The 11,639-nt window shown below is 36.1% G+C and overlaps 1 protein-coding gene and 1 pseudogene across 1 annotated transcript; both read left to right on the top strand.

The window, feature by feature from the left end:
• Positions 1–1,430: 1,430 nt before the first annotated feature.
• LOC107821545 (putative ribose-5-phosphate isomerase 2) lies at positions 1,431–2,717 on the top strand. Its single transcript, XM_016647974.2, has one exon. It carries the CDS (start codon positions 1,602–1,604, stop codon positions 2,409–2,411), a length of 810 nt encoding a protein of 269 aa, XP_016503460.2. The 5' UTR covers positions 1,431–1,601; the 3' UTR covers positions 2,412–2,717.
• Positions 2,718–9,762: 7,045 nt separating this feature from the next.
• LOC107821546 (polyphenol oxidase E, chloroplastic-like) lies at positions 9,763–11,116 on the top strand (annotated as a pseudogene).
• The last annotated feature ends 523 nt before the right edge of the window (positions 11,117–11,639 follow it).

Genomic DNA, 11,639 nt, shown 5'->3' with positions numbered 1-11,639 from the left:
ATTTCGGAGGCAAAAATGGGGTAGCATTGGAGCTCCATTATGGCAAAAATTGCCCCCCATTATGGAGAAATGGGGAGGGTTGAAGATGCTCTAATATAGTCGCTAAACTATAATCAACATTTAAAGATATTGTTAATGAAGTTCGTTATCATTATTAAACATATAATTAAAACGACATTCTTGTTCTCCATATAAAACACATTCTTAGTTTCTCAAACTTTTTCACACTGTTATGTTCCTTCAAATTTTGCACGCCCTTTTGTTCCTTTTCCGTACCATCTCCCATCGAGGGAAAAAATTGTGTCCTTGAGTGAAGGTGTAATTGTACATTTAGATTATACAATTGAACGATCTTCCCATTTTTTTTTAAAAAAAATCATGTCCTTGTTAATATTTACTATGAGAATTACCAACCTGTTGAGATAACACCATTTCCTAAAGGCGTGGGGGCGGGCAATGTCTCCCTAAACACTTCATGCGCGTCGAATAAGCATCTCATGTTTGGTTCTTTTAAGGACATTTTATCCGGTTCTACAGTAATATGATGGTAGCAGCGGAGTGATTTAAAGATGGAGTCGAATAAAAAACCAAAATGCATATAAGTGGAGGCAAAGTGAAAAAGACAATGAGGGAAGAACATAGAGGTTAACATGTGAAATAAGAAAAGTAGATTGAAAAACATAGAGCAGGAACAATAAAGAAAATAGAATAAAGAGAAAGTGTAGGAAGAAACACATTTGTAGAAACTACATTTTGAAACTGCTGGTTTTTTAATTGGTGTTTTTGACGACTGTTGTTTTTTCCTGGCCAGAATGAAAGGAAAAGGCAAAATTTTTGATAAAAGATAAATGCAATTCCTGAATAAAGAGGCTTGCCACGTCACCGGCTCCTGTTCCGGTATTATATATAAATAAATATATATATAAATATGTCAAGGTAATAATTAGTTAAGATTAATTTAGTAAATAATTTTTTTTTCTACGAGAGTTTGTATTTTTATTTTTTTTCTATGAGAGTTTGTATTTTTTAAATAGATGTCAAATGTAAAATGAACACTTTAAGTAAACGGGAGAGAGTACATTACCAAACACCCGTTGGGAAATTAAAAGAAGAAACCTAGAATTTTTTGTCCTGTAACTAGATTTGTTGAATCACAAAGACATTGTGCCTCCTTCCCCCAACCAATCCTCGCTTCCACCTCCGCGCTTTTCTTGCTGTAACGTTGTATTACGCTCCTTCCCCAAAACCCCTCAATTTCCTCCACCTTTCTCTACCCCATTCTGCAGTCAATACTAACCACAAGATTCATACAATCTAACCCATATTAAACTTTTTGTCCCTTTCTACTAGGACTCGTTCCCCTTCTTTTTTCCCCATATATTTCTTATTTTTCTCTTTTAACTTTCCTATATATATATACTCCGTCTCATGCTTTCTTGGTTCTCCTCACTTCACATCTTCTAGCCCTAAATCTCCTCTTATCTCTCCTACCATTAACCCAATCCTCCTCAAGAAGCCCCATTTTTTTACATTAAAGGTGAAAACTTTATCGTTTTTCTTGAAACCCATTCTTCAATTCTTGATTTTTGCGATTGCAAAATATGGCCATTGCATACCCACATTTCTTTGTTTCTGAAAAGTCCAAGAATTTGAAGCAGCAGCCATCATTGATGGTTTCTTCTACCCCATCATCACCACCTGTCATTTTATCCCAAGATGAGCTGAAAAAAATTGCAGCATATAAAGCTGTAGAATTTGTTGAGTCAGGTATGGTTGTGGGTCTTGGTACAGGTTCCACAGCTAAACATGCTGTGGCTAGAATAGGTGAATTATTAAAGCTAGGGAAATTAAAGAACATTGTAGGAATACCCACATCAACAATTACCCATGAACAAGCTGTTTCGTTGGGAATACCTTTGTCTGATTTAAATACACATTCAATTCTTGATTTGGCAATTGATGGTGCTGATGAAGTTGACCGAGAAATGAATTTGGTTAAAGGGAGAGGAGGGTCATTGCTTAGGGAGAAAATGGTAGAGGCTGCTTGTAAGAAATTTATAGTTATTGTTGATGAGTCAAAGTTGGTGAGTCATTTGGGTGGAAGTGGTCTTGCTATGCCTGTTGAGATTGTGCCCTTTTGTTGGGAATTTACTTTAAAAAGATTGGAGATGTTGTTTATTGAAGCTGGTTGTGTTGGGAAGCTGAGGAGGACAGTTGGGGGTGTGCCATATGTTACTGATAATGGGAATTATATTATTGACTTGTATTTCAAGAGTGATATGGGTGATTTAAAAGCTGCAAGTGATGCAATTTTGAGGCTTGCTGGTGTGGTTGAGCATGGCATGTTTCTTGATATGGCGACGACCGTGATTGTGGCTGGAAAACTTGGTGTCTCAGTTACTAATAAGTAGGATTATATGTTCTTTTAGGAACCTTAGTTTTCTAATTTTTAGATATTAGGTTATGTTGGGGGTCTTGATATTTGTACCAATCCAATTGAGAAGGTCTTGCTGAACTATTTATGTAGCAAGGACAATTTAGGTGGTGCATTTGCAACAACTTAGATATTGAATTATTTGGGGGTATTTGCCTCTAATTTTACTATCTTTGAGTTGGTGACATTTGTTAAAGAATGGAAAGTTTCATGCTATTCACTACTTATTGCCTCAAATTGTTAAAGAATGGGGGTATTTGCCTCAAAAATTTTCATGACTTGCATTTGCTTGAGTATGCTTACAGTTTTGAGGTTCATCAAGTTCTGTCGCTACTTGCTGTTTCATTGAACATATGTTTGATAGTATTAGATTTGACGCTCTACTTTTATGATGTTAAAAATATTACTCTGCCTATAATCTTCAAAGTTCAACACAGTCACTCTAGTCTTGTCGGATGGTAGTTGCTTTAGATAATCAATCACATGAGTGCTGCTAAGATAAACTGAGGTGTCGGACTTTCTGTTAACATAAGGTTTCATAATGAATTGTCTACTGCCATTTTGTGCAAGTCGCGTTCTCTTTCAAGCAATTATAAGGGCAATGACATTGATAAAGGACTCAATGGCTTATAGCTGCATTGTGGAAAAAGCCCAAGGTCTAAGAGTATAGATTGTTTTAAAAACTTAACAGCTAACTGTGCAACTAAAAATAAGAATGCTGATATGCAGCTCCATGTGTAATTGTACTAGAAGTTTGATTGTTTTGATAGTTAGTTTGTTTGTCATGCTGCATTTTGTATGTTGCTTCCTAGCGGTGCTTTTGAGCTCTGTATTTCAGGATATCAGATACTTGGCATTTTCCGGTGGAACGTTACTTATGCCTGGTTCTAAAAGTTGTTCTCTGCTATTTCTGTGTCGTGTTTATCGCACTTATATGGGGAGAGGAAGATTTAGCTCAATAGGAGGATGCATGGAAAAGGAACTTTTATTGGATGTAAAGCAGTGCTTACTGCCGGAGCATCAACTCTGCAGAAGGAAGGTGATGTATATTCTGGTGTTAAAACTTAGTAGGATACTCATTCATATTTGGCTATTGGACTGTAACTGAATTTTACTTTGCTGGACCGTAGTTTCCTCTCCTTTTTATGTGATTCTGTTTTCTGCGCGTGTGCACATCCCATGAAAAGGTTACAAATGACCGAAAATTGCAATTGGATCAGGTATCTTTTCACCTATTGTTCCCTTTCCTTGAGATATAATTGAAGAAGGAACTCCATGTCGGCTGTACTTTGTTTTAGGGCCATAATCCAATTCCCTTGGAATGAGCAAACATAAACTTTAACTTAATATCATGAATATCCTTCAATTGAGAATGTCCTCGTGCTTAGGCTTGAAGGATATCCTTTTTCAAGCATCATCATTCATGACAAATTCCCTTACGATTATTTAGAGAAGATGCTGAATTTTGTGCTTTTTAGCTTCATGCGTTTTACTTGAGAATTATTAGAAGGTTACTTCATCAAAAATTCATTTATATAATTCTGGTATCTGAAACCAAGAGTATCGCTCTTAATTCCAAGTAGAGGCTGTTATTGTGCTAGCGCGCTACAAAAGCAGGGGAGCAATGAGGTGAAAGAGAACCTAACTGATGAAACAGGACAATATTCTGCATAGGTTACGATGAGGGTGTAATAAAGCTGCCTACATGGCAATCTTTAGAAAGATCGTACAGAACATGAGAACAAAATGATGAATGAGAGAAGGTATTGTTGAATCTTCTATGAGAATCAATTGCTTCCTTGTGGCCCTAGTGTCACGAGCCAAAACCCTACCACACCTCCACAGGCGTCGTGATGGCACCTAGTCTCTAAGACTAGGTAAGCCGATTTCTTTTACATTTTGAAGCCATTTTTTTTGAATTAAAATCTAACAGCGGAAATAATTACAATACACAACCTCCCAAGACTGGTAGTACTGAATCACGAACTCTAACTGAATACATGGAATGATCACGAGGACCCAATATACAATACTGTTTGAATTACAAATTAATAGCAAAATGAAATGAAAAGACTCCAAGGGACTGCGACGGCCAAGCAACTCTACCTTGAATCCTTATGATCATGCTTTAACTCTGCTCAAGTACGATATCTCCAATACCTGGCTCTTTACAAAAATGTGCAAAAGACATTCATTGGTCTAATAACATGTGCAATATAATATACAAAATAATAGGAAACAAATAACAATAGGACAACATGGAACAACCAGTGATATGCACAGTAGACAACAAGAATACCATTAATATCACTCAATAATTAATAAACACAAGTACACCCAATTAAATCAAGTCCTTCAAATAAATGTCATTCACATATAATTCTTCCAGATAGCTCTTTCTTTCAAATATAATTTTCTCAAATAATTATTTTACAAATATAATTCTTTCAATAAATCTTTTCAAATATAATTTCCTCAAATAAATATCTTTCAAATAAAATTCTTTCATATAATACTTTCTAAGTAAAAATCCTTCCAAATAAATATTTTGAATATAATTCTTTCAATTAAAAAGTCACCATGTGATACCTCATTTCATAATCATAAAAATACGGGTCTTAGCCCATTTTTATATTTTTCGTAAACACGGGTCTCAACCCATTTTCATATTTCCACGGCACCTCGTGCCCATAATTAAATCATCATATTTTCCCGGCACCTCGTGCCCTCATTTCATATCACAACTGCACGGACAATTCACGTGCCAATTATCATTATCATTTCATCATAGCACCTCGTGCCCACATTTCATATCACAACTGAACGGATAATTCACGTGCCAAATATTCTCATTATTTACTCACGGCACCTCGTGCCCACATTTCATAGCCACAGGCTCTCAATTTCAACATAAATCAGATTATTATCAATTTACCAACAACAAGACAAGTTGCACAAGGTATAGAAATAAACACAAGAAAATCACAACATCACGTGAAAATTATCAACACCACAACCCCACATCATCACATATCGTCCCTAACAATAGCCACCATTATCGCTCTTATTGCCACCCTTATCACTCCTATAGCCACCCTTATCGCTCTACCCATACAATATCAATAGTCACCCTTATCACTCCTATAGCCACCCTTATCGCTCCGCCCAGACAATATTCCAACAAACACAACAACAGTGAAATGCCACCCTTATACCTACATAATATCAACGGTGAAATGCCACCTTTATCTCCCCAAAATAGTAACTCACACAACACAACAATTTACACGGGAAATTAACACGACAATATAATAAAATCAATTCATATCACAATTTGCCCAATGGCCACAAATAAATTCCAAAGATATAACAAAATCAATTAATTTCACAACAAATAGCCCAAGGCTCCACACAATGTATATAACACCCAAAAACAATCAATTGAGATAGAAATTACTCAGCATAAAGCAAAACCTTCATTAATGCAAATTTAGATAATTATATTAATACTTATTCTTAAGCTCGCTTAAATTAATTATTTGCATAAGAAGATTCATATTGGAATTAATTTCCAAAAAATATTAAACCAACAATTCTCACGAAATTTCATAAATATTTCAAGTAACAATTACATCAAATTATCATATAAAAACAAATTCAACAATAAGGATTTAGGCATGGCAAACAGATGATTTAATAATTTTTTACAATTTCCCAATTTACTACGCAATAATGCCTAAGACTTCAATTCAATGAATTTTGCACGTATAAGCCCGAGTACGTACTCGTCACCTCGCGTACACGGTTTTTCACATTTCACATATGGCACATTAGACTCAATGCCTAAGGGGTAATTCCCCCACTCGAGGTTAAGCAAGACACTTACCTTTTTGAAGTTAGGCCGATATTCCAAAATAGCCTTCTTGCTTGAATTGGCCTCCAGACAGCTCAAATCTATCCAAATTAATTGTATAACTTCATTAAAATTCATTGGAAACAATTCCGGATAATAATACGTCGACTTAAAATTTTATTCCAAAAAGTCAACAAAAGTCAACGCGGGGCCCATCCCTCGGAACCCGATATAGTTTTTATGAAATCCGAACACTCATTTCGATACGAGTTCAACCAATTTTATCGAATTCCAATAACTCGACCTCCAAATCTTAAATTTTCGTTTTTGGAAGATTTTGTAAAAATCTTTATTTCTTCCATTTAAATCCGAATTAAACGATGAATATAATCATAGATTCATGAAATATAATCACTTTAGGATATAGAACACTTACCCCAGTCGAAGTCGTGAAGAAATCCTCAAAATAGCCCAAAAATCGAGCTCCAAAAATCCCAATCGAAAATGAAAAAATGACAGATTTTCAATCCTTAAGTTTCTGCCCAGGTTCGCATTTGCGAATGAACAGTACCTCACATGAATGTGTTTTCGCAATTGCCATAAATGGTTCGCAATTGCGAATGAACAGTGTTTCACCAGAAACCAGCAAACTTAAACTTCTCCGAAATGATCTGAAACCACCCTGAAACTCATCCGGAACCTCCCGGACACAAACCATATATGAATTTCAATCATAAAACATGCTACGGACCTGCTCGCTCACTCAAAACACTGAAAGGAGGTTGTCTTGACCCGATATTGACCATGATCAAACTCCCAAATTTCTTAACTTTACTAGTCTTTCAACCAATGATCCAAAAATACACCTATGCCCCTCGGGACCCGTCAAATCATACCAACAAGTTCTAAAACATCATACGAACTTAATCGAAACTTCAAATTATATCGAACAATGATAGAACCACGAATCATACCCCAATTCAAGCTTAATGAAACTAAGAAATTCCAACTTCTACATTTAATGTCGAAACCTATCAAATCACGTCTGATTGACCTCAAATTTTGCACACAAGTCATAAATGACATAACAGACCTATACAAATTTTCAGAACTGAATTCTGACCCCGATATCAAAAAGTCAACTCCCGGGTCAAACTTCCCAAAAATTCAATTTTCGCCATTTCAAGCCAAATTCCACTACGGACTTCCAAATGATTTTTCGGACACACTCCTACGACCAAAATCACCATATAGAGCTATTGGAGTCATGAGAATTTGAATCCGAGATCGTTTACTCAAAAGTCAACTCTCCGGTCAACTCTTTCCATTTATGCTTCTAAATAAGGATTGTTCTTTTAATTTAATTCCGAATCTTCAGTAAATCAAACCCGACCACACCCGTGGGTCATAATACATATTGCGAAACTGCTCGAGACCTTAAGTCACTGAACGGGGCGTTAATTCTTAAAACGACAAGTCGGGTCGTTACACCTAGCCCCTAAGTGACTTGAATTTTCTCTTAAGAGAGAAAATGGGAAATGATGTAGAGGAGTGACGGCAGGTTATACACAAGCTGTAGTTTGATCTATTGATAGACGTGGAGGAGGTAAGTTTTAAGGAGTACTATGTTGATTGCCAATAAGTTTGAATCTATCTTTAACTGCGAGTAACTGCCAATTGTCAAGGCATTTCCCTTGAAGTGTTCTTTGTGTGACTTCATTTCTGAATTCATTACCCAATTTTGAGTGATGGACTACATGATGTCTGTGGTCCTATTTTTCCTGAACTCATTTCTTGTATGATTAACAAATTTAATTTTGTACCGGGGAATATAATGGATGGTTTATTCTCCCTCTACGATTAGTCTTGTAGTGATTTGTGAAGGGTTTTAATCATAATAAGTTTTGCAAACGAGATTTGTATCTAGAATTGCATTACCATCTTATTCAATAGCTTAACCTATTAGAGAGGGCTCATTGTTTACTATTTATATCTTTTTTCTTATGGTGGAGAAATTGTCTGGGGCCAACCCTTAGGACCAACCGCAGCCTTCAAAACTCGAGGATAATGAGCTCACTCCTCTACCCTTCTTCAATTAAATACCAGGCTTAGTTTGGTTTAAACCTTGGACCTAAGTCACTGTTTACTAATTATATCTTCAACCAGCCTTGGCGGAAATTTGTTTTGATAACGGGTTGCGGTTAGAATTGAACCTAAGACCTTTGACTGCACTAATACCAGGTTAAATTGTGTGATTATTTCATGTATACAGGAATACTAAAGTCCCAAGGTAGACCGCCTCTGTGGATATGTTTCTGCAGCTTCTTTAACTCCTGGAATTTAACACCTTTATTGCAAAGTCTGAGGAAATGGTCAGTAAATTCTCATTTTCTTTCCTGTTAGCTTCTGGTTGTTTATTTCATGAGGATCTTGAGAAATCCTAAGGGTGAAATGAGAAATATTTGCCGAGGACTACTTTTTGAGATGATCTTGGTAATGTATAAAAAAAAATGATTTTTAGCTGTGTGTTACTTTTGGACCTCTGCCCAATATTCTTTACATAGAGCCAATCTTTTTTCATTAAGATTATCGCAGAATACCTTCATGCCTCCTTAAACTTGCCATGTTTTATCAAGTACAAACCCTGCCTAAATGTTTCATTTTCAAACATGTTTTCGTCCAATGTTTAAAAATGAAAGATTATGTGTATTTCAGGTTTGACTTCCATTTATTCAGTTAATTTATTAGAATGCAGTAATTTATTTTATTTGGTTATTTTTCTCACTTAACTAGGGACATAATAGTTTTATTTTGCTTTTCCATTTCTTCTAATTTCGCATGTAACAATTTTATTTTTACTTTTAGTTCCTTTCTCGTGACTTAATTGGTTGGTTTAGGAGATTAATGTAAATAGATAGGTTGCATAGCGATGTAAAGCTTAAAAGGTGCCTAACACCTTCTCTTAGTCAATCGAACCTCTTTATTTAGGATTTCTGTAATTTATGTGTTGACTGAATACACTTAAGTCAAAGTACTGTTATGTAATTATGTTAGTTAACTACTCCACCATAATTCAAAATTCAGTTCTATAAGTCAAATTCATCACATTTTAGAAAACACCTCCTTTTATTTTAAGGATTAACTTGTATACGTTGATAGTCTTATAGAATTTTTATGCTACTAGTATGCCTAATTTTGCAAGTTAATACTCGGACTGTTATGAATCGTTACCTATAGTTATCTTTCTGATGATCTAATAATGTAAAGATTCTTTTACCGACAGTGTTTAGAAGTTAAACTTGTTAGATAGTTATGTACATAATATGAATTAGTCGTAGTCCCACATAGAATAAGAGTATGATATGTATTGTATAAATACGGTTCATTGTATTATAATTAAACAGAATATCATTTTTCTCCCGCGCATTCTCATATGGTATCAGAGCAATCGTGAGAGATTTATCGCTGTGCATAAATTCCAGCGACTCCGGGAAGAAAAAAATCAGTCAACCGGAAGTCTTTTTCTGGCAAACACAAGCTTGCCGCAAGTAAAAAGCCACTTTTCGTCAGTGTTGTGCAAAAATCAACACCACCACGAAGCAAATCGGCCTCCGGCGACCAACCCATAAAACAATTCTCTGTCAGAAGACCCTCACGCGCCACCGGGAGAAAAATTTCCGGCGAAGTTCCAACGTCATGCGCAAGAGGGTTCAAACAACAAGCCAATATCCATTGTGCTTATTGTAATGGGCTCTTATAAGGTAGATGTCAAGGAGTTCCAAGTTCACGTCTCATGGCTTTTCTCATTCCATAGATGATTATCACCAATCAATGATCCAACTTTTGCTTTGCCATATTGGAATTGGGACCATCAAAAGGGTGTGCGTTTGCCGCCCATGTTTGATCAACCAAATGTTTACCCAAACCTCAACGATATAAAACGCAACCAAAGCCATAGATGTGGAACAGTCTTGGATCTTGTTTTTTTGGTGACGATGTGAAAACAACTGAGCTACAAACTATGGGCAACAACTTAACTCTATTGTCTCGTCAAATGATAACCAACGCTCCATGCCTGGAGCTCTATTTTGTTAAGCCATATTGCGTTGGAGAAAATACAAAACCAGGTACGGGAACCAATTAGAATATCCCTCATACTCCTGTCCATATTTGGGTCGGTGATCCTAATCAAACCAATAATGAGGACATGGCCAGCTTCTATTCAGCTGGTTTAGATCCTGTATGTTTTATTGTCACCATGCAAATGTAGACCGAATGTGGCGGGTTCTTGTCCGAGATTGTTTGGACAATAGGAAAATGGAATATGATTACCAACAAATGCCAACCCCAATTACCCCATGGCGCCATTTTAAGCCACTGAAAAACAGCAAGATCACTGTCAATCCAAGTTCAGTTCCACCAGCTACTCAAGTATTCCCAATAACAAAGTTGGACAAAATCATTTCATTTTCTGTTCGTAGGCCAACTACTGTTAGGACTCGGCAGAAGAAAGATGTAAAAGAAGAAATGTTAACTTTGAAACAAGTCAAGTACAATGATAGTAAGCAAATAAGATAAGATGTGTTTCTCAACGGGGACAATACCTTCAACTGGCATGAGCTAGATTAGGCCGAGTCTGCAGGAAGCTATACTAACTTACCACACATTCATGGGGTCCCACTAAGGAGCCAGAGGACTTTCAGCTCGCCATAACTGAGTTGCTTGAGGAAATTGGCCTTGAAGATACTATCGTGGTGATTCTGGTTCCAAAAGTTGGGGGTGAATTTGTCGCCATTGAATCTGCTGAGATTGAACTTGCAGATTGTTAATAAATATGTTCAAGTTTACTACTACTGTTTCAGCAGCTGGCCTGCTTTTGCTCTTCCCTTTGCTTGTGTTGAAATAAGCTCTCTGTACAGTTGTTATTTGGGAATATATCAGTAATGTACTGGTGTTATAATATTTCTCTTAAATTTTGAGCTGCTTTTATCTTGAACTTAGTGAAGAAAATAAAAACTTCTGGCGAGCTAGCAAACAAAAAAAAGTATATAGTCATGGTATTAAGGTAAGAGTTTTGTGACAATGCTCGGGAGAAAAATCTATTATTGATATTCTGTTTAATTATAATACAATGAACCCTATTTATACAATACATATAATACTCCTATTCTATATGGGACTAGGACTAATTCATATTATGTACATAACTATCTAACACTCCCCCTCAAACCGGTGCATACAAATCATATGCACCGAGCTTGTTACATATGTAACTAATATGAGGACCAGTAAGGGACTTGGCGAAATTATCTACAAGGTGATCATTCGACTTCACAAACTTTGTAGTAATAT

The sequence above is a fragment of the Nicotiana tabacum genome, chromosome 12 (assembly GCF_000715075.1).
Source record: "Nicotiana tabacum cultivar K326 chromosome 12, ASM71507v2, whole genome shotgun sequence".
NCBI classification, from domain to species: domain Eukaryota; kingdom Viridiplantae; phylum Streptophyta; class Magnoliopsida; order Solanales; family Solanaceae; genus Nicotiana; species Nicotiana tabacum.
The sequence above is the reverse complement of the archived record's forward strand: the minus strand, read 5'-3'. Positions and strand labels throughout refer to the sequence as shown.

What these genes read in the sequence shown, in the direction of transcription:
- LOC107821545 (XM_016647974.2), top strand. Translation starts at nt 1,602, where the DNA reads ATGGCCATTGCATACCCACATTTCTTTGTTTCTGAAAAGTCCAAGAAT.